Source organism: Macaca mulatta, chromosome Y (genome assembly GCF_049350105.2).
Source record: "Macaca mulatta isolate MMU2019108-1 chromosome Y, T2T-MMU8v2.0, whole genome shotgun sequence".
Classification (NCBI taxonomy): Eukaryota; Metazoa; Chordata; class Mammalia; order Primates; family Cercopithecidae; genus Macaca; species Macaca mulatta.
The window spans coordinates 10,669,602-10,690,293 of NC_133427.1; the positions used below are offsets into that span (position 1 = coordinate 10,669,602).

A 20,692-nucleotide genomic window follows, 5' to 3' on the forward strand; every position below is an offset into this window, starting at 1 on the left:
CACATAACTCTGAGTACAGACAAAGCAATTGTCATTCTTTACTGAGGAAAGAAAGCAGATATTTACGTGAAGGTTATAGTTTTTATGAGTCAGAACAATCTCAATTAAAACTGGGAAATCTCTAATGTTTTGTTTATACAAACTTCTAATGGCAATCAATTGAAACACTCATTTTAAATGCAGAAGTTTTTAATGAGTAAACCCATAATGATTAAAGCTAAGCCTGCGATTAACACATGAAAATTTAATACTATACTATATTCTGTAACTATTTTAAGGAAAGTGGTTTTTCTTTCTTATCTGAGCTTGTGAAACACTTACTGAGTGGGAATTTCTGCCCCTCTTGGACCCCAGTCAAGGAAAAGATTTGTGGGGCTCAAAGACGCTGGTGCTGCTTCTCAAATACATTCGGTGATCCGACACCTGTACCTGATCCCTGTCATCAGCAACCGTATTTCTAGCACTGAAAACACAAGTAGTGACATAGATGATGATTGTGGGGCTGGGAAAAGAGGGTTTTCATCCTCCAGACCTCAGAACAATAGATCCACTGACAACTTGAAGGGTGCCCAGAAAATCCCAGAGACACTCAAAGTCAGGCTGCTAAAAGCAGTTGGGAGAAAGGCTGTGCCCTGTAAAGTCTCATGAGAGGAGCTGCACAAGACCATGGAAACCCACCTCTTGCATCAGCATGACCTGGATATGAGACATTAAGTTAAAGAAGGTCATCCTGGAGCCTTAGGTTTTTCATGCCTCGTTGGATATGAGACGTACTTAGGGCCCATAACCCCTTTATTCTGGTCAATTTATCACAGTTGGAATGCCTATATTTTCCCAATTCCACTACCTACCGGTATCTGGGAAGTAACTAACTTGCTTTATATTTTACAGGTTCATATGCAGAAAAAACTTGCCTTGTCTCACATAAACTATCAGACTATAGACTATCGAGTTAATGCTTGAACGAGCTAAGACATTGAAGTACTATTGGAAAAGCATGACTGGTTTTGAAATGTGAGGATTTGAGATTTTAGAGGGGCCAGGTTGGAATGATATGATTTGACTGTGTCCCCACCCAAATTTTATCTTGAATTTTCACATGTGGTGGTGGGGGGATGAGATAGGGAGTAATCGGATTATGGGGGCAGGTGTTTTGTTTTTTGTGTGTGCTGTTCTTGTGACAGTGAATAAGTCTCATTACATCTGATGGCTTTAAACATCAGCGTTTCCCTGCACAAGCTCTCTCTTTGCTTGCTGCCAACTGTGTAAGCTGTGACTTGCTCCTCTTTGCCTTGCCGGACATATAAATCTCTAAGTCAATAAACCCCTCTTCCTCTTATAAATTGCCCAGTCTAGCATACATCTTTATAAGTGCATGAAAATTGACTAAAATAGTACAAATATGAGATTGATTAGTACAGCTCTGCGACTTTAGTTTCACAGTCAAGTTAAGAAGTAAGTAAAATGCAAATGTGTGTAGGTCTCTGAAAATTTATATCAAACACTTTTTAGTTCAATAACATTATCTTAACGTATTTTAATATAAGCAATGCTGAAAGAGCTGCGAAGTCAGGTTATTGCAATGTATTCTATGCTTTTACAATTAGTACTAACTTAAGACTAGTCATTTTACTTTTCCTTTTAAGAGACAGACTCTATAACGCTCTAGCCAGAATGAATTCAGTGGTGCCATCATCGCTAACTGCAGCTTCTAACTGCTGGACTCATGTCATCCTGCTTCCTCAATCTCCCAATTAGCTGCCTCTAGACCAAAAGCCCAGTAGGCTCAACTGATAACTTATTTATATTTTAACTTTTTCATAGACACAGAATCTTGCCATGTTACTCAGGCTGGCCTCAAATTCTAGGACTACAGTGATACATCCAACTTGGCCTCATAAAGTGCTACCACTTTATGGTAGCACTTTAGGATGTTGAGCTACCACATCCTTCTAATTTTTACAAACTTTTTGTTAGGACGGTGTTTCATATTTTGCCAAACTGCGTTCCAAATTCCTGGCCTCAAGTGTTCTTTTTCCCTTGGCCTTCCCAATTATTGGAATTATCAATATGAGAAACAAAATCTGGTGTAAAAAATGATCCAGGTTTTCAATTTTAAGGTAAGATTTTGTTTAGAATAGATAAAGCTTAATGCTGAATGATAAGGTAGAATAATAAAAAAATTATTGGAGTGAGAGCCAATTTTTAAATAATAAATGCATATTTAGATTAGAGAACTTTATGTTTCACCAGAATTTTCACACAATTACTGCCAAAATATTTTTTGTATATTTGAAATTGAAACAATGTTTTTCCAATTAGGAAAGTATAAAGCAATATAATAGACAACAAACCAGACAGGCACGGTGGCTCATGCCTGTAATCCCAGCACTCTGGGAGGCTGAGGAAGGTGGACTACGAGGTCAGGAGATGGAGATCATCCTGGAGAAAAAAAAAAAAAAAAAAAAAAAGCTGGGCCTGACAGAAAGCGCCTGTAATCCAAGGTATTGGGGAGGCTGAGACAGGAGACTAGCGTGAAACTTGGAGGTAGAGCTGGCAGTGAGCCGAGATCACACCACTACACTCCAGGCTGGGGGACAGAGCAAGACTCGGTCTCAAAAATTAAAAAATCAGGAAATAACAGGTGCTGGAGAGGATATGGAGAAATAGGAACACTTTTACATTGTTGATGGGACTGTAAACTAGTTCACATTGTGGAAAACAGTGTGGTGATTCCTCAAGGATCTAGATCTAGAAAAACCATTCGACCCAGCCATCCCATTACTGGGGATGTACCCAAAGAATTATGAATCACGCTGCTATAAAGACACATGCACACGTTTGTTTATTGGGGATGTACCCAAAGAATTATAAATCACGCTGCTATAAAGACACATGCACACGTTTGTTTATTGCAGCACCATTCACAATAACAAAGACTTGGAATCAACCCAAACGTCCATCACTGACAGACTGGATTAAGAAAATGTGGCATACATACACCATGGAATACTATGCAGCCATAAAAAAGGATGAGTTTGTGTCCTTTGTAGGGACATGGATACAGCTGGAAACCATCATTCTCAGCAAACTATCACAAGAACAGAAAACCAAACACCGCATGTTCTCACTCATAGGTGGGAACTGAACAATGAGATCACTTGGACACAGGAAGGAGGACATCACACACTGGGTCCTATCGTGGGGAGGGGGGAGGGGGGAGGGAGTGCATTAGGAGATATACCTGATGTAAATGATGAATTAATGGGTGCAGCACACCAACATTGTTCATGTATACATATGTAACAAACCTGCATGTAGTGCACATGTACCCTAGAACTTAAAGTATAATATTAAAAAAAAAAAAAAAAAAAAAAAAAAAGACAACCAAACCAATTGTAAGTAACTACGAATGAAATCCAAAGCCATTTCCCTGTCACTGGCAGGAACACAGACTTTTTTTTTGGTGTAAATTCCAGTGGTAATCAGGAATATAGAGGCAATTTGTATACTAATCATAGTAAATTATGTTCTTTCAGGCAGAAAAATAATTCTACTCTTCAAATAGAAATTACATATGCAATCAAAAACATTTTTATTTTCAAGTTCTTAATAAAGTGTACGTCAGTTAAGACTAAATCTTTGTGATTATCTCATCACTTCACTAACTCATATTTCAAACTGCATGAATGAAAAATAATAATTAATATAATAAATAAATGCTCTTCTACATTTCCATATATTAAAAACCATATTCTAAGGTACAGATATCATACATATTTTACCTTGAAATAACTAAACCAAAAAGGCAACACATTCATATAAATTAGAGCTAATGATTTTACAAAAAAAGGAGGAAGACTGAAGAAAGAGGTTGAACACATTTGACACCTTCTAAAAAGAAATCCTACAAGCCAAACACAAATTACTTGTCATTAGAAGCAAATGTAAATGCTTACACTAGGTAGGGTTTCCATTTTGAGAAATCTGTGTTTGCAGAATCTGTGGGTGTAAAAGGTCACTTAATTCTTGTAAATTAGAAAACATTACTGATGCTGACGCTGATGCTCATGTGGTTCCATATAGACACTACTGTCTGACTGTGTTACTGCTCTGATGTTTTCTTTTATACTATTAAGCAGAGTTTGGGGTGGGTAAATTGAAGATATATGATAAGCAATAATAACAGCAGCTGATACTTATTGCACTTAAAGAAGAGTCAATAGACTAAAAGACGCACAGATACTAGTAAGTTTAATTCTCACATGTTTTTATTTGTTTATTTTTTGACATGGAGTTTCATGCCCTTCCCTAAGCTGCAGTGCAATGGCAGGATCTCTGCTCACTGTAACCTATGCCTCCCAGATTCAAGGAATTCAACTGTCTCAGCCTCCCCAGCAGCTAATTTTACAGGCACCTGGCACAAGGCCTGGCTAATTTTTATATTTTTAGTAGAGATCGTGTTTCACCCTTTTGACCAGGCCAGTCTCAGTGTCTTATGAAAAATGTTAAGATCTATGTGTAGTTACTTTAAGACGTGTGTGTTAAGAGTGAGAGAAAGGGTGAAAAGAAATTATTCCAATTCTGAGAGATGTCAATAGCAGACAGTATGATGTTCTAAATAAACCATAATCTAAATGGCAGCAAGGTGCACAACAATACAGGCAGCTTGAAGGTGAGAAGTTACGAAGGCCAAGGAAGACATCCATGTTAGTTAACATACAACATCTTCAAAGATATTTTATCATTCCATCTCCCAAACAAGTTCCAAAGAGACAGAATAGAATGGTTAGGCCTAAAGAATGAAATCTGTTTGTGAAACTATACATGGTTGTTAAAATCTGTTGTAGCCACAAAAGAGGAAGGCACTTTTTCCTTCAAGAGGTATCTACAGTAGAAAACGTATAAGGTTTTCTTCTATCAACTCTTCAATATTCAGTCATTAAATTGAAATTTATTTTAGATGAGAGATGAAAACAATCTGTGAGATATTTTATATCCAGAATTATTCATTTAACAAGAATCATTTTTCTTCAAGTCAGTCACTGTATTTTCTCAATATTATTTTCCTTTAAACCAGTTATCATCTGGACTACCTGTCTGTTACCACTAAAACGGGAAACAGAAACCAGAAGTTCATTTTGTGGATGAGCACAAACAACTCTAATGTCTTCTGGTTCTGTTCCATGACATCTTTTTTCTCTGAAAACTGAACAAAGCATACATTCTATCACATTTTACAGCAATGTGGATTTGTCCCTTTCATTGGATATACTGTTCCAAAGAACCAAGAAGATTTTGATGCTTGTTAGGGTCCACATTTAAAGTATTAACAGATTTTTCACATTTGTACCAAAAGGGATTATTAAAGAAACAGATTATAAACATATATTCCTTACATTTTTGTTTTGCTTTGTTTTGTTTTCCTGTGAAGACAATAGACAATTGTCTTTCACAAACATGGTCCCTGGTGCCAATAGTTGGGAAGCAATCACACACAGATGCATGAGCACTTGAATTATTGAGTGAAAGATTCAAAGACAGAAACTCATAGTGTTATAATAATTTGAATGAACAAGAACAGAAATGTTGACTAGATTTCAGAAAAAAAAAATTGTTTTGAGTAGATCAGGGAAATGAAATTATCTTGTTGACCAAGGTTAAAGGAGCGTTAGTCACCCGTAAGGCTATGGAACTTATGTAATAAGAATTACATAAACAAGTTACATTTACAAGCCTAGGTTTACAGTTTAGCTATGGAATCTGGAAACTTGTACTGAGAGATATAATGGGGAGTCACCGCATTACAGGTGCACTACAGACATTTAAAAGAAATCTAAGTGATATGCTAATACAGGGAAGGGAGCTGCTATGAGTGAAACGCAAGGCAGCCCATAAATCAGAAGATCCCTTGTTCCTTCTACCTCTGAGATATCTAAGAAGCACCTCCTTGAAAGAACGGTAAACTCTTCTGAGGGGGTGCAGCTTGTTTTCGGAACTAGAAAGAGTTACATACTACAGTATATAGTAAAAAGTTGTGTGACAGTGTTTTATTTTCATGCATGCCACAAATTAGGCTTTGATAAAATGAATATAACAAAGCTAAAAAATCAAGATGTGTGTGTGTGTAAGGGTGGGGAGGGGCAGCGCTTCTCTTCACTGCTAAGGTTGGGGTACAGCAACACAATCACAGCTCAGGAGATGTTTTCACCTCAGTGTCCCAGGTAGCAGGGACTACTGGTGCAGATCATTACACTCAGCTAACTTTGTGTATCTTAATAGATTATCACCAAGTTGCTCAGGCTGGTTTTGAACTCCTGAAATCAAGTACTCTGCCTGCCTTGGCTCCCCAAAGTGCTAACACTACCAGTGTGAAGGACATTGCCCGGCCTAACTGAATGTTTCAAATCTAAAGAAAGACCCAGTGTGGCTGGTGACTTTTGTATGAGGCTGAATAGCTATATGATTACAAGTTTGAAAATGTACAGATATATAAAATATATATACACACACGTATATATGCATATGTATACATATACACATATATAAAGTTATATACTATATATGTATCTATGAGTATATCATATATATTTTTTCTTTCAGGGCTAGAAAGGGGTACTTTCTTGTCAGTGATGAAAATGTTCATTTGACAAGAAAAAATGCTTATCTGATGATGAGTAACGCTGATCTTTGCGATGATTATTATACATAATCTCACGGAAAATATTACTCTAGAAACTAAAAGACATCATTGATGCAGTAATCTAATTTGAAAACTCTAATGAAGGAACTTTACGTGAATACCGAAAGTCAGTGAATGAAATGGCATTTTACCTTAGCAAGTGGCTGACACTACAGGCTCAAACCACCACACTTGAATATTGTTTTGCATTATTTGTGGAGACATGGTTTTGCCATGTTGCCCAAGCTTCTACAGTGATTTTTATTATGTGTGATGACAGCACCATAGTCAACTTTTTAAGGAAAAGGTTTAGAGATACATTGAAACGTTTATACAAATAAAATGATATGCTTGAGATTTGCTTCATTAGAGAACTGTTAAATCAAAAAGATGACTATATTTTAAAGTTCTGTTTATACAGAGAGTATAAATCTTCTTATAATAAGAAGTTAATTATACCTTAAGAGATGAAAGAATACATGGCCTGTCTTTGCTGGGACAATTTTAACCTCTTTCTATTGGGATAAGAATAGTAGAAATTAACAGGAAAGACCACTATAATATTACTATTGTTTAAATATTTATAATTTATTTGTTCTCATAGAATTCAGTGTCTTCTTGTCTGTATAATGCATTTTTGCGGTTTACATGATATAATTATGTGATGTATTGAGAATTATTACCAATCAATAAATATGGCTATTAAGAGTAGCTGTTGAAGGATTGAGAGCGTACACAGAAGCTCCAAATGTCACAATTTCCTTGTAGCTACAGAGCAAAATATAGTTGTTTTATGCATATGCAATGTGTCTCTATGCTTTGGTTTGCATCTGAGGTTTTTGATACAGAAATAAAAAATATCTGCTTCCTGTCCTGACAAAGTTCACCCATAGAAAAAGTAACTAGGCAGACATGTATGCCACAGTGAACGGCGGAGACAACATAAAGCACAAGCAGCAAAGCATAATGGTGGGGTCTTAATTGGAATGTTATATTCTGTCTTCCTCATTCGCTTCTTGCCAGTACCATCCTCCATCTCTATCTGTTTTAAGTTCCAAACCCTAGGGGAAAAAACAGCTACAGGATGAGGACTTAAATTCTAGCTTTTGGTCTAGTAGTGGCTTTTAACCAAACCACTACTGGACATCCAAGCCAAGAGTGGATATCCCATAAGGAGATTCTAGTAAAAGGAACTCTACCCAGATTGTAATGCCTGCATAGTGTGATCTACCAGATCTAGAAAGGCAGAAGAAGAAGGAAGAAGAAGAAGGAGGAGGAAAAGAAGAAGAAGAAGAAGAAGAAGAAGAAGAAGAAGAAGAAGAAGAAGAAGAAGAAGAAGAAGAAGAAGAAGAAGAAGAAGAAGAAGAAGAAGGAGGAGGAGGAGGAGGAGGAGGAGGAGGAGGAGGAGGAGGAGGAGGAGGAGGAGGAGGAGGAGGAGGAGGAGGAGGAGGAGGAGGAAGAAGAAGAGAAGAAGAAGAAGAAGAAGAAGAAGAAGAAGAAGAAGAAGAAGAAGAAGAAGAAGAAGAAGAAGAAGAAGAAGAAGAAGAAGAAGAGGAGGAGGAGGAGGAGGAGGAGGAAGAGGAACAGGAGAAGGAAGGAAGAAGGAAGGAAAAAGGAGAAGAAGGGGAGGAGGAGGAGGAGAAAGAGTAGTAGGGAGGAGGAGGAGGAAGAAGAGGAGGAGGAGGGTGGAGGAGGAGGGAGGAGGAGGGAGGAGGAGGAGGAGGGGAAGAAGGAATAAGTCTATATATGATAGGTGCTGAGATGCTGTTTGAAAGCCAAATTATTCCTGACCACTGAGGAAAAGAAATGTAGAAATTTTAGAACTGTTTACTACAATTAAAATATTCTAATTTCCTTCTTTAGTATGTATCAATATCTATGCAAAAAAGTAAAGGAAGGATAAACAGTTTCACTACAAACATTTTGCAAAATTCAAGTTTTCTATATTCACTTACTTAATTGCTACATCTTTAATATGTGATCTGCCAATAAAGCCTAAGATTTTGCTGTCTTATTATCAACCAAACACATTTTATTTTTGACCAGGTGATTTTATAACTTTAGCAGACTTATTGTAACTGTGAAATAGTGTAGATAACAGGTGCATGTCCCATTATCTGAAAACAATTTTTTTCTTGAACAGAACAATATTAATTTGAGATAAATACCCAGATAATCCTAAAAATAAACACAACTTGTATAACACAGATAGGATAACAGCTTAAAAAAATAGCATATTTTACATACAAGATGAGAACACACTCATTAAAAATAAATATTTTTTACTCTTGAAATTCTGAATTGCATTTACCATGTCATACAAATGTGATTTTATCAATTGTGCTTTGAAAGCAAAGAAAAAATAGTAAACATTGTCAAGTGAAATTTCAAGTTATTAGATAGTGAGCACGACAAATGTGCCAGTCATAGTATCTCAGACATTCTAATCACATCATCGAAATGCAGTCCTGACAAAATCTCGTGAAAGTACTGTAATGTCAGGAAGAGAAACAGTACCTGGTATCAGAATATTAAAAACAAATAAATAATTAAAAGTTACCTCACACTTTTGTTTCTCATCTTTGAACAATCATGGTCTACCTCACCACGTGTGTTTTCAGTTGTTAGAAATACTGTTTCTGATGACTGAGATTATGTACAGTTGTTCGATCACACAATTTACGTGATTAGTAGTGCCAGCTTCTTTGGGTCCCCAGGTCATTTTTGTGGGCAGAGTCCAATTGGGGGCAGATATTCCTAGTAACTGACTGTTTGTCAACCTGAGAGAAGAAGAAATATACTTATGCTACAAAAATGATGATTCTGTCCATTGTGCTTCTAATCAGGCTGGGAAGTTCATTTTATCAGGCTAACACAGCAATTTTGAAATAACACTTTAAACTTTTATATCATCAGCAACGTGATCCAATATACCAGTCATTAACTAGAGATATCTTAAGTCCGTGTTTTTAATGGCATTGCTTCTGTAACAGTTTTCTTTGAAAAATGTTATCTACTATGGTAAAGTATTAAATTTTCATAGGCTAACACACACTTAACTTTAACCATTGTGAGTTTACTGATTAAAAAACCTTTGTACTTAAAATAAGTGTATTCAATACACGGTCATCAGAAATTTACATGAATAGAAGAACATTAGCGTTTTCTCAGTGTAAATTGAGCACTTCATAAGAAATATTGTTCTGAAACCTAGTAACTATAAGCTTCACATAAATATCTTTTTCTCATTAAATAGTGATGATTGCTTTATATTTCTTTAATTGTGAGATTAAGTCACTTAGGGAGTATATTTAAAATACCTGTGAGAACTGGAAATGCTTCTCTATTTTGTGAAACCGAATACAGCTTACACATCAATCCATCTTATATGTGGATGGCACAAATTACAGCACATCGAACTGTTATGCAGCTGAAAAAAAAAACAGAAATGACAGATCTCCATATATTGATGGGTGTGTGACTAAGTAAAAACAAACAATCAAGAAGAAGAAGAAGGAGGAGGAGGAGGGGAGGAGGAGGAGGAGGAGGTGGAGGAGGAGGAGGAGGAGGAGGAGGAGGAGGAGGAGGAGGAGGAGGAGGAGGAGGAGGAGGAGGAGAAAGATTCAAAAAATATCTCTGGACCAGAAATACAATATTGGTGGCAAGTTAAAGTCATTTTCTCAGTGCCAGAATACGTTATTGACATAGACACAGGTAGGTCTGGCAGAACTGCACATTTGCTTCCTGACCCGTAGGATGAAGTTACTATAATGGGAAAAGTCAAATGGAAGCCATTTGAGCTGCCTCTACCTGGAAATATAGTAGATCAAAAACAATATCACAGCCCCGGAGAGATTGCAATGATTAGTACCACCGCTAAGGACTTGAAAGACACAGAGTTGGTCATTGCCAGCACATCTGAATGCAACTCTCCTATTTAATCTGTGCAGAAGACAAGTGGATCTTGGAGAATGACAGGAGATTTTCGTAAGCTTGACCGTGTGGTGACTCGAATTGCAGCTGCTGTACCAAATGTGGTTTTATTGCTTGAGCAAATTAATATCTCTCCTGGTATCTGGTATGCAGCCGTTGACTTGGCGAATGCCTTTTTCTTCATTCCTGTCCATGAGACCCACCAGAGGCAATTTGCCTTCACCTGACTATACCGGCAATATGCCTTTACTCTCCTACCTCAGGGGTATGCCAACTCTCTACCTTTGTGTGTTAAAATTATTCAGAGAGACCTTGATCGCTTTTGGCTGCTGCAAGATATCACACTTGTCCATTGTCCATTGCATTGATGATATTATGCAGATTTGATCCAGTGAGCAAGAAGCAGGAAACCCACTGGACTTCTTGGTGAGGCACGTTTATACCACATTATAGGAAAGAAATCTGGCTAAGATTCAGCGACCTTCTACCTGAGTAAAATTTCTTGGGGTTCAGCCTGTTGACATATTCCTTCTAAGGTAAAGAAAAATTTGCTGTATTTGGCCCCTCATACAAACAAAAAAGTGGGCAACAACGTCTAGTGGGTTTCTTTGGGTGTTGGAGAAAACACAGTCCTTAGGCGGGGTTTTTACTCTCCCCCATTTATTGAGTGACTTAAGAGGCTACCAGATTTCAGTAGTGTCCAGAACATGAGAGAGTTCTGCAGCAGGTCCAGGCAAGCTTTTCTGACACTTGGGCCATATGACTCAGAAGATCTAATGGTGATTGAGGTGTCAGTGGTAGATAGGGGTGCTCTTTGGAGTCTAATGCCAGGTTCCCCCAGGTGAATCACAGCATAGCTCTCTAGGATTTTGAAGCAATGCTCTGCCAGCTTCTGCAGATAAGCACTCCCCATTTGAGAGAGGGCTCTTGGCCTGTTACTGGGTTTGGTGTTAACTGAACGCTTGTCTGTAGGTCATGAAGTCACCAAGTGAACTGAAATACCTATCACAAACTGGGTGCTTTCTGACCCACCTAGCCATGAAGTGGGTTGTCCATAGCAGTAGTTCATCATCAAATGGAAGTGGTATATATGTGTCCAGTCTCAAGCCATTCCTGAAGGCACAAGTACGTTACATGTGTAAGTGGCTCAAGTGCCCATGGTCTCCAGTCCTGCCACCCTGCCTTCTCTCGTCCAACCTGCACAGATGGTCTTTTGGATAGTTCTTTATGATCAGCTGACAGAATTAGAGAAGTCTATGGCCTGGCTGCAGATGGCTCTGAACAATATATGCAGCCACCACCCAAAAATGAATGGCTGCAATACTACAGCTTTTTTTCTGAGATATCCCTGAAGGACACTGGTGAAGGGACATCTTCTCAGTGGACAGAACTTCAAGGGGAAATGTCAAGACATGCGATGATATACTTGTTCATGGGCCATAGCCAGTGGTTTGGCTGAATGATCAGGAACTCAGAAGAAGCATTATCAATAAATAGGTGGCAAAGTAGTTTGAGAGAGACTCATATACATGGGTCTCTCTGAGTGGTCAAAAACTGCGAGGATATTTATATTTCCTGGGAGTGCTCAACAATGGTGACCCCAGAAGAGGAGAAATTCAATAAGCAAATGGGTAGAATAAACCATCCTCTGGATACCACGCAGTCTCTCTCCCGAGCCACTCCTGTCATCGATGGCCCAGTGGACCCATAATCAAAGTGGCCATGATGGCAGGGATGCATATTATGCATGACTTCAGTGAAATGGACTTTTACTCACCAAGGCTGACCTGGCTATGCCCACTGCTGACTGCCCAATTTGCCAGCAACAGAGACCAACACTGATCTATCGTTATGGCACCATTTCTCAGGGCGCTTACCCTGGATATGGGTTCACCTATTCTGCATGCAATGCTTCTGCCAAGACTAATCATCTGTGGACTCACTAAATGCCTCATCCACCATCAGAGCATTCCACACAGCATTCCCTCAGACCAAAGCACTCACCTTATGGATACAGAAGTGTGGCAGTGGGCACCTGCTTATGGAATTTACTGGTCTTATCATGTTTCCCATCATCCTAAAGCAGCTGGATTAGTAGAATGGTGAAATGGCCTTTTAAAGTTACAATTACAATACCATCTATGTGACAAGACTTTGCAAACCTGGGACAAAGTTCTCCAGAAGGTAACGTATGTTCTGAATCAATGTCCGTCATATAGTGCTTTCTGCCGTAGCCGGAATTAATGGGTACAGAAATCAAGGGGTAGAAGTGAAAATGTCCTCACCCATCATTACCCCTAGTGATCCATTAGCAAAATGTTTGCTTCCTGTTTCCATGACATTATGTTCCCCTGGCTTAGAGGTCTTAGTTTCAGAGGGAGAAATGCTGCCACCAGGAGACACAATGACAATTCCATTAAAGTGACAGTGAAGATTGCCCCCTTGGCATTTTGGGGTACTCCTACCATTCAGGCAATAGGCTAAGAAGGGGGTGTGAGTGTTGGCTGTGGTGATTCACCTGGGTTATCAAGATAAAATCAGACTACTACTCCAAAACGGAGGTATGGAAGAGTAAGCATAGAACACAGGAGATCCATTAGGGTTCCTGACAGTTCTTAAATGCCCTGAGATTAAGGTCAGTGGAAAACTATAACAGCCTAATTTGGCAGGACTGTAAATTATCCAGACTCTTCAGGAATTAAGTTTTGGGTTACACCTCCAGAAAAAAAAAGGAGGAAGGAAGGAAAGAAGGAAGGAAGGAAGGAAGGAAGGAAGGAAGGAAGGAAGGAAGGAAGGAGGCAGGGAGGGAGGGAGGGAGGGAGAGAAGGAAGGAAAGGGAAAGGGAGAGAGAGATAGAGAAAGAAAGAAAGGAAGAAGGAAAGAAGGAAAGAAAGAAAGGAAAGAAAGAAAGAAAGAAAGAAAGAAAGAAAGAAAGAAAGAAAGAAAGAAAGAAAGAAAGAAAGAAAGAGAAAGGAAGGAAGGAAGGAAGGAGGGAGGAAGGGAGTGGCAAAAGAAAATAACTGAAAGGAAAGAAAAGAAAGGAAAGGAAAGTAGAGAAGAGAAAGGAAAAGAAAAGAGCGTGAGGAAGGAAAGAAAAAAGAAAAGAACAGAAAGAAAAGGAAAGAAAACAGAGGAAGAATAGAAGGAAGAAAGGATAGAAGAAAATGAAAGAACAGAAGTGAGAAGGAAAGAAAAGGAAAGAAAGTAAAAGAGAGAGGAACAAAGGAAGGAAAGAAAAAAGAAAAGAACAGAATAGAAAGAAAAGAGAAGGAAAGAAAATAAATGAGAGAGGAATAAAGGAAGTAATGAAAGAAGAAAAGAGAAATCAAAAGGAAAGAAAGAAAAGAGGAACAAAGGAAAGAAAGAGGAGAAATAAGAATAGAAAGAAAAGAGAAGGAAAGAAAAAAAAAGAAATGAAAAAGAAAGGAATGGAAAGAAAAGAGGAAGGAAGGAAGGAAAGAAGGAAGGAAGGAGGGAAGGAAGGAAAGAGATTAAGGAATCCCTACTGAAGTGCTTGCTGAAAGCAAAGAGAACACATAAAGCTTGGTAGAAGAAGGTAGACATCAACACCAGTTACAACCACGTGACCAGCTACAGAAATGAGGACTTTAATTGTCTTAAGTAGTTCCTACTTTTGTGAAAAAAATAGTTTGTATGTGTATACACATGTAATAATATCTTCATCCTTTTTCTTTTTCTTTATCATGTGACATAAGATTTGTTGATGACAAATCAGCATTTGAGTATTGTTAACTTCACATAATAGTGTTTGGCTTTCGGATTGGTGAATTACTGATTGTAGTAAAGATAGTTGTATTGTGTTAGGTGTAATTATGATGTTATCATTGTATTTACTTGAGATTAGGTATGATCTTAGGAGATGTGTATGGGTTGAAGTTGTCAAGGGGTGGATTTGTGATGGTTAATACTGAGTGTCGACTTCATTTGATTGAAGTATACATGGTATTAACCGTGGGTGCGTCTGTTGGATATTTTCCCCAAAACAATTAATCTTTCAAGCAGTGACCTGGGGAAGGCAGATTCACCTTAATCTGGTGGGCACAATCTAATCAGCTTTTAGCAAATATAAATCAGGCAGAAAAGTGTAAATTGGTGAGATGGGCCTAGCCTCCAAGCCAATGTTAACTACCATGTAGTTGCTAGCTGCTAAAGTTCACAAATGAATTTTTAAATCAAATATGAAAGATTTTACACTGTATGAATTCCCTCCTTTTTGGATTCATCTTAACATTTCCACATACATTTTTCTATTACAGCTGTTTCCTCATTCACTTGCTTTATTTTCTCTTAGTGGCTAATGTAAATTTTTGTGAATGTATTTATTTCTGGTTAATTTAGAACATGACAGAGCATCAGTAATTCCGATCAAAGATTCCCACTATAAAAGTCTTCTATCAAATACAATTTTAAAACAGTAGAAGATACTTGAGTATTAATTCTACTCAAAAAGAAAAGAGAAGAGAGAGTGAGGAAGGAAAGAAAAAAGAAAAGAAAAGAAAGAAAAGACAAGGAAAGAAAACAGAAAAAAGAAAACTTTAACAAATCAAGACTTCTCTAACACCGACTATATTCCTTGAAATCTTTATTTTCATTTGGCTTGGTTATTAAAATGCCTTAGCAAATTTTATGTCATAAGACACATCTAATATTTGCCTTAGGACAAATATTATGCCCAATGTGTATGCATAATGTAGGGCATCAATCTGCATGTGTGCATGTCTTTTCTATATGCCTTCCTGCTGTAGTCAAGCTTAGTTCTATTCCAAAAGCCATTCATTGCGTTTTCTTTATTGGCACCCCGAAAATAGAGGCTGCCTAGGGTTTTATTTTGTTATATTACTGTTTCATGGAAATATTTAAAAAGTAATGAGAAAGAATAGGGGAGAAAAAGAAATGTATGGTTTACTTTCTAATCATAAATTAACTGAACTGACTTCACTTTATTAACACACACCATAACTTGAATCAACTGAACTTCACAAAATGTTCTTAAAACTCTTCTGATTTACAGAAACCAAAGACTGACTTAAGTAATATTGAAAATATGAAATCACAATAGCAAAGACTTGGAATCAACCCGAATGTCCATCAGTGACAGACTGGATTTAGAAAATGTGGTACATACACACCATGGAATACTATGCAGCCATAAAAAAGGATGAGTTCGTGTCCTTTGTAGGGACATGGATGCAACTGGAAACCATCATTTTCAGCAAACTATCCCAAGAACAGAAAACCAAACACCGCATGTTCTCACTCATAGGTGGGAATTGAACAATGAGATCACTTGGACTCTGGAAGGGGGACATCACACACCAGGGCCTATTATGGGGAGGGGGGAGAGGGGAGGGGTGGCATTGGGAGTTATACCTGATGTAAATGACGAGTTGATGGGTGCTGACGAGTTGATGGGTGCAGCACACCAACATGACACAAGTATACATATGTAACAAACCTGCACGTTGTGCACATGTATACTAGAACTTAAAGTATGATAATAACAAAAAAGAAGAAGAAGAAAATATAAAATCAAAGTGTGTGTGTTTTTTTTTTAATTTTTTTCTGGAAAGATGGTTTATCACTGTTAATTTCTCAAAGAGAGGACTGAGACTCTAGATTTTAAGATATTTAGCAGCATTTCTAGCCTCTCCGGGCTAGATGCTAGTAAGAGCCTTACCAATTCCACTTCCAGCCATGAACAAGGCCCAGGGTAAAGTTAGGCAAAATCTACTGACCTATAGAAAGCCTAGCCAGTCACATGGACTGTCTGTTACCTCTATGAACTCATTGTCTACAACTGTTTCCCTTCCCACATTCTGCTCTAGCCACAGTAACCTGGCTGTTTTTCAAACAATTTGAGCAGGCTTCTGGTGGGGGTCATTACACTTGTCGAACTTGATGCATGCTTACATGATTATTCCCATACTGTTTTATTTAGATATTTACTTCAAAGTCACTTTGGAGACAAATTATTGTATGCTTCTTTCACTTGAAACCAAGATGTACTCACAATAGAGAATTTTGCCTCATGCGTTTTATATGAAATTGACTGTATCAATTAATACAAAGAAAACAAAAAACTTTATGGTATAACCACTAAAGCAAAAAAAAATAGTAATGTCTATAAACCGAAATTAAAAATGTAACATTTAATGTCAGCATTTGAAACAACATTTTCATGGGACAAAAATGTAGATCTTGTAAATAAAAGCAAACTCTGAGATTAGAAAAAAAATATTTTTTTATTTTTATTTATTTTATTTTATTTTTGGATGATTTATTTTTATTTCTTTATTTTATTTTATTTATTATTATTATTATACTTTAAGTTGTAGGGTACAAATAGCGCTTCACAAATAAAACTGACACCAAAACTACAGAGCAGGCAGGGTCAAACCATTCAGAGAAACCTCAAGCCAATCAAAAACTCTCTACAGCCAGGAAAATAATATTTCACATCAACCAAGCAAACACTTAATCAAGAGAGACAACTTTATAATTGCAAATTGTCTGGATTGCCATACTGCCTCCTGGACACAGTATCAATGCCAAGGAGTTAGGATTTTAATACGTCAGCTTTCAACCATGAACACACAAAAAAGTTTACTGTAAATGGGGCGTGGTTATTTTGCTCGATACTAAAATTACTTCATAAATTCAAGTCCTGTTTGATGATGATACCATTATTTGCAGGACAGAAAGATTACTCCTTACGAAATCTTTTTCTAAAATAGAGATTTGGCCCGTGGAGCCAAATACATGTAATTTCCTGCTTAGACACACATACATGTTTACTTTTCTTTAAATATTTGCTTGTTGTTACTATTTTTATTTTTATTTTTTATCTTTTTACATCTCTCACTCTTTGGGTTCTCTTTACAAGGAAATCACGTGTGTTTAAAATCTCTTTCATCATTACCTTTTGTCAGATAGTTACAGACATTCCAAATAAAGTCATTTTTTATTTTTCTGATATGACTGAAAAAATGTTTTGAAGAGATATGCATATAAATAACTTCTTATTCTGAAACATAATCAGTTAGTTTTATTCAATTTTTTTCCTTAATTGTTCAAGGTAAGTTTCACATAATATAAAATTACATTTCAGTATACAATTCAATGGAAGTTAATCTGTTTATGATGTTGTACAATCATCATCTATCTCTAGTTCCTAAATATTTCTATCACATAACACGAAACACCGTACCTACTGAAGAGTTCTTTTAATTTCCCAGCCCCTGACAACCAGTGGCCATGACTTTTTACCACATGGGTTTTGCACTGCATCAGTTTTCAATCCAACATGCCAAAGTGATAGAAGTTTTAAAATCGTTCATTGTTCTTTTTCTTTTTCATTTTGCAATTACCAGGCCTTAATCTCCTCTCACCAGTCTAGTAAGAGTGTGTGTGTGAGGGAGAAAATTACATTTATTTCAGGGATTGAGGATATTATTTTCTTATTTATTTATATGCTGTTGCAGAGATGAGATTTTTGCATCTTACACTGTGTACGTGAGCAGTCTAGATTTTATTTTCACTGGTTACATTTCTCAGACTGGGAAGGAAACATTTTGGGCCAGATTTTTGTTGGTTGCTAGGAGACCAAAGCCCTCTTGTGATGTCATTGCTACTCAGCTTGGGAACCATGGTGATGGTCTAGATTATTTTACCTGCCTAGGACTCCTGAAGTAGCATTTGAAGCTGCAATCTCAAAAACCATGCAGGCTGGAACAGCGGCTAAAGAAATATTTATTTGAGATGGAACATGGTTCTTCAGAAACTCAAGGTTTTTCTCCCAAAGATGAATTAACTGTTTCAGAAGCCTCCACTAGGTCTCCATTGTGTGAGCACACATTCTCTGGGGACTCAGACTTAAGGTCAATGATTGAAGAAAATGCTTTTCAGGTTTTGTCGCAAGGATTCTTGTTAAAAAGGCCATGTTACACAGTTTGTGTCTCTGAGCCAGATAAAGATAATGATTTTTTTTCTCTGACCTTTCCCAGGAAACTTTGGAAAATAGTTGAAAGTGACCAATTCAAGTCTGTTTCATGGGATGAGAATGGAACTTGCATAATGATTAATGAAGAACTCTTCAAGAAAGAAATTTTGGAAAGAAAGCATCCTTACAGAATATTTCAAACTGACAGTATCAGAAGCTTTGTTCGACAGCTCAACATTTATGGATTTAGTAAAATTCGACAGAATTTTCAAAGATCTGCCTTTCTACCCACCTTTCTGGCTGAAGAGAAAGAATCCTCTGTCTTAACCAAGGTACTTAACATATTTCAGTTACCAATTTACATAGAGTATATAGGTAATTTTACTTTGTACATCAGTAAATACGTTAATACATGCAGTATGACAAGATTTTGAAAATTATGTAAAATATTAATGTAAAAATTATTTAATTTTTTTGAAATTATTGAGTTTCGCTTGAGCATTAAACTTTCAAGGTTTTAAGAAATGTTGGTAACAATTTTGAATCTTACCACTGAACTCCAAATAAATGTACCAAAGCCACTTAATGAAATGTTGCTATTAATATATAACATGTTTTCCCTTGAGGGCTTAACAGCTTGAGTGCTTTTTTCCAAAAAGCACATTTGTAAAAATAGTAAACAATGTTCATGAATTATTTGATGACAGTAAGTTTGTGTGATGAAGCAGAAATCTGAAATTTATTGCGTTACGTTTGTTATTGTCACTTGTCCCTTGGTTTAAAGTGGCACTGAATTACATTTTTCTTTTGTTTTAGTTAAAGTGCTATTATAATCCACATTTCAAACGTGGCTGTCCCCAACTTTTAGTAAGAGTGAAAAGAAGAATTGATGTTAAAAATGCTTCACTTACACCTACTTTATTCCATGAAGATTTCAACCAGAAGCATTTTAGAGCAGGGGCTAACATGGAGAATCATAATCCTGCCTTAGCTGCCGAAGTTAGTGAAGAAAGTTTATTTGCAACCTCTACAAATTTAAATATGTCTCTAACAAGGGAATCTTCTGTCGGAAAGATAATTGCTAGTTCATCTGACCCAATTATAAGTGGTTTCCTTCCTCCTTCACGTTCAACCTCAATTGGACCATCAGAGCAAAGTGCAACAGATCAACGTGCCATTTTAAATCAATTGAGCACTATTCATATGCACTCTCATAGCACATACATGCAAGCAAGGGGCCGCATTGTGAATTTTATTACAACCACAACTTCTCAATACCACATAATATCTCCCTTTCAAAACTGTTTTTTGGGGCTGACACTAGAATCACCTGCTGTTCCAACAAGATATCCTGTGGTATCAGTCAATCAGGCTCCACATCCTAACCTGCTACCAGCAGGCAACCGGTGGTTGCAAATGTCTACGATAGCTGATATATCATCTAGCCCTCTTTCCAGGCCAGCTACTCAACCATCACCACTGGACAAATATCACACTAATTACAACTGATCTTCCATTAAAACTGTACCAAATTATGCGTGACAACAGAGACTAACATTTACATTGACCAAAAACATAATAATAATAATAATAAAGATTTCCGCAATTATCTTATTGAGCAATAAAATTGCATGTTTACTTTTATGTTTGCTTTTTTTATTTATGAAAGTATAGTTAAGAGTAAAATGGTGTTTTGTTTCAGTGGCAGGCTATTGTACTACTTTTTATAAATATATATATGGATCATTTGAAAGGAAATGTTTGATGTGTCTTTGTAAGTTCCCTAGTTTAGTTCTCTGAAGAGGAAGAAACAATAGTCTTTGGGTTCATTTGCTGTTGAAACAACACAATACCACTGCCTGGGTAATTTGTCAAAAGACTTATTTTGCTTATGGTTCTGGAGGCAGGGAAGTCCAAAGGGCTGCATCTGATGAGATCTTCTTTGTATGTTACAACATGGCAGGATGGCCCCATACGATGAAGGACATGCAATGAACAGAAATTCGGGGTAAAACTCATCCTTTGACCCAAAGCCCACCCACACAACACCTAACTTATGCTCCAGATAATACTCTCTGTCATGAGGTTGCACCCAAATGGCTAAGCACCTCTTAAAA

The 20,692-nt window shown here is 37.1% G+C and overlaps 1 protein-coding gene across 2 annotated transcripts; it reads left to right on the plus strand.

Annotated features, from left to right (window-relative positions):
- Positions 1–18,394: 18,394 nt before the first annotated feature.
- On the plus strand, positions 18,395–20,166 carry LOC144329371 (heat shock transcription factor, Y-linked-like). Of its 2 annotated transcripts, XM_077989807.1 has the most exons (3): positions 18,531–18,541; positions 18,640–18,907; positions 19,392–20,138. In XM_077989807.1, exons 1-3 carry the CDS (start codon positions 18,531–18,533, stop codon positions 20,082–20,084), a joined length of 972 nt encoding a protein of 323 aa, XP_077845933.1. In that variant the 3' UTR covers positions 20,085–20,138. The 2 variants fall into 2 exon arrangements, with proteins under 2 accessions (XP_077845932.1, XP_077845933.1); XM_077989806.1 differs by having other exon boundaries at positions 18,395–18,907; positions 19,392–20,166.
- The last annotated feature ends 526 nt before the right edge of the window (positions 20,167–20,692 follow it).

Coding starts and splice junctions, on each gene's coding strand:
- LOC144329371 (XM_077989806.1), top strand. CDS start 18,395: ATGGAACATGGTTCTTCAGAAACTCAAGGTTTTTCTCCCAAAGATGAA. Junction 18,908..19,391: donor AATCCTCTGTCTTAACCAAG/GTACTTAACATA, acceptor CTTTTGTTTTAG/TTAAAGTGCTATTATAATCC.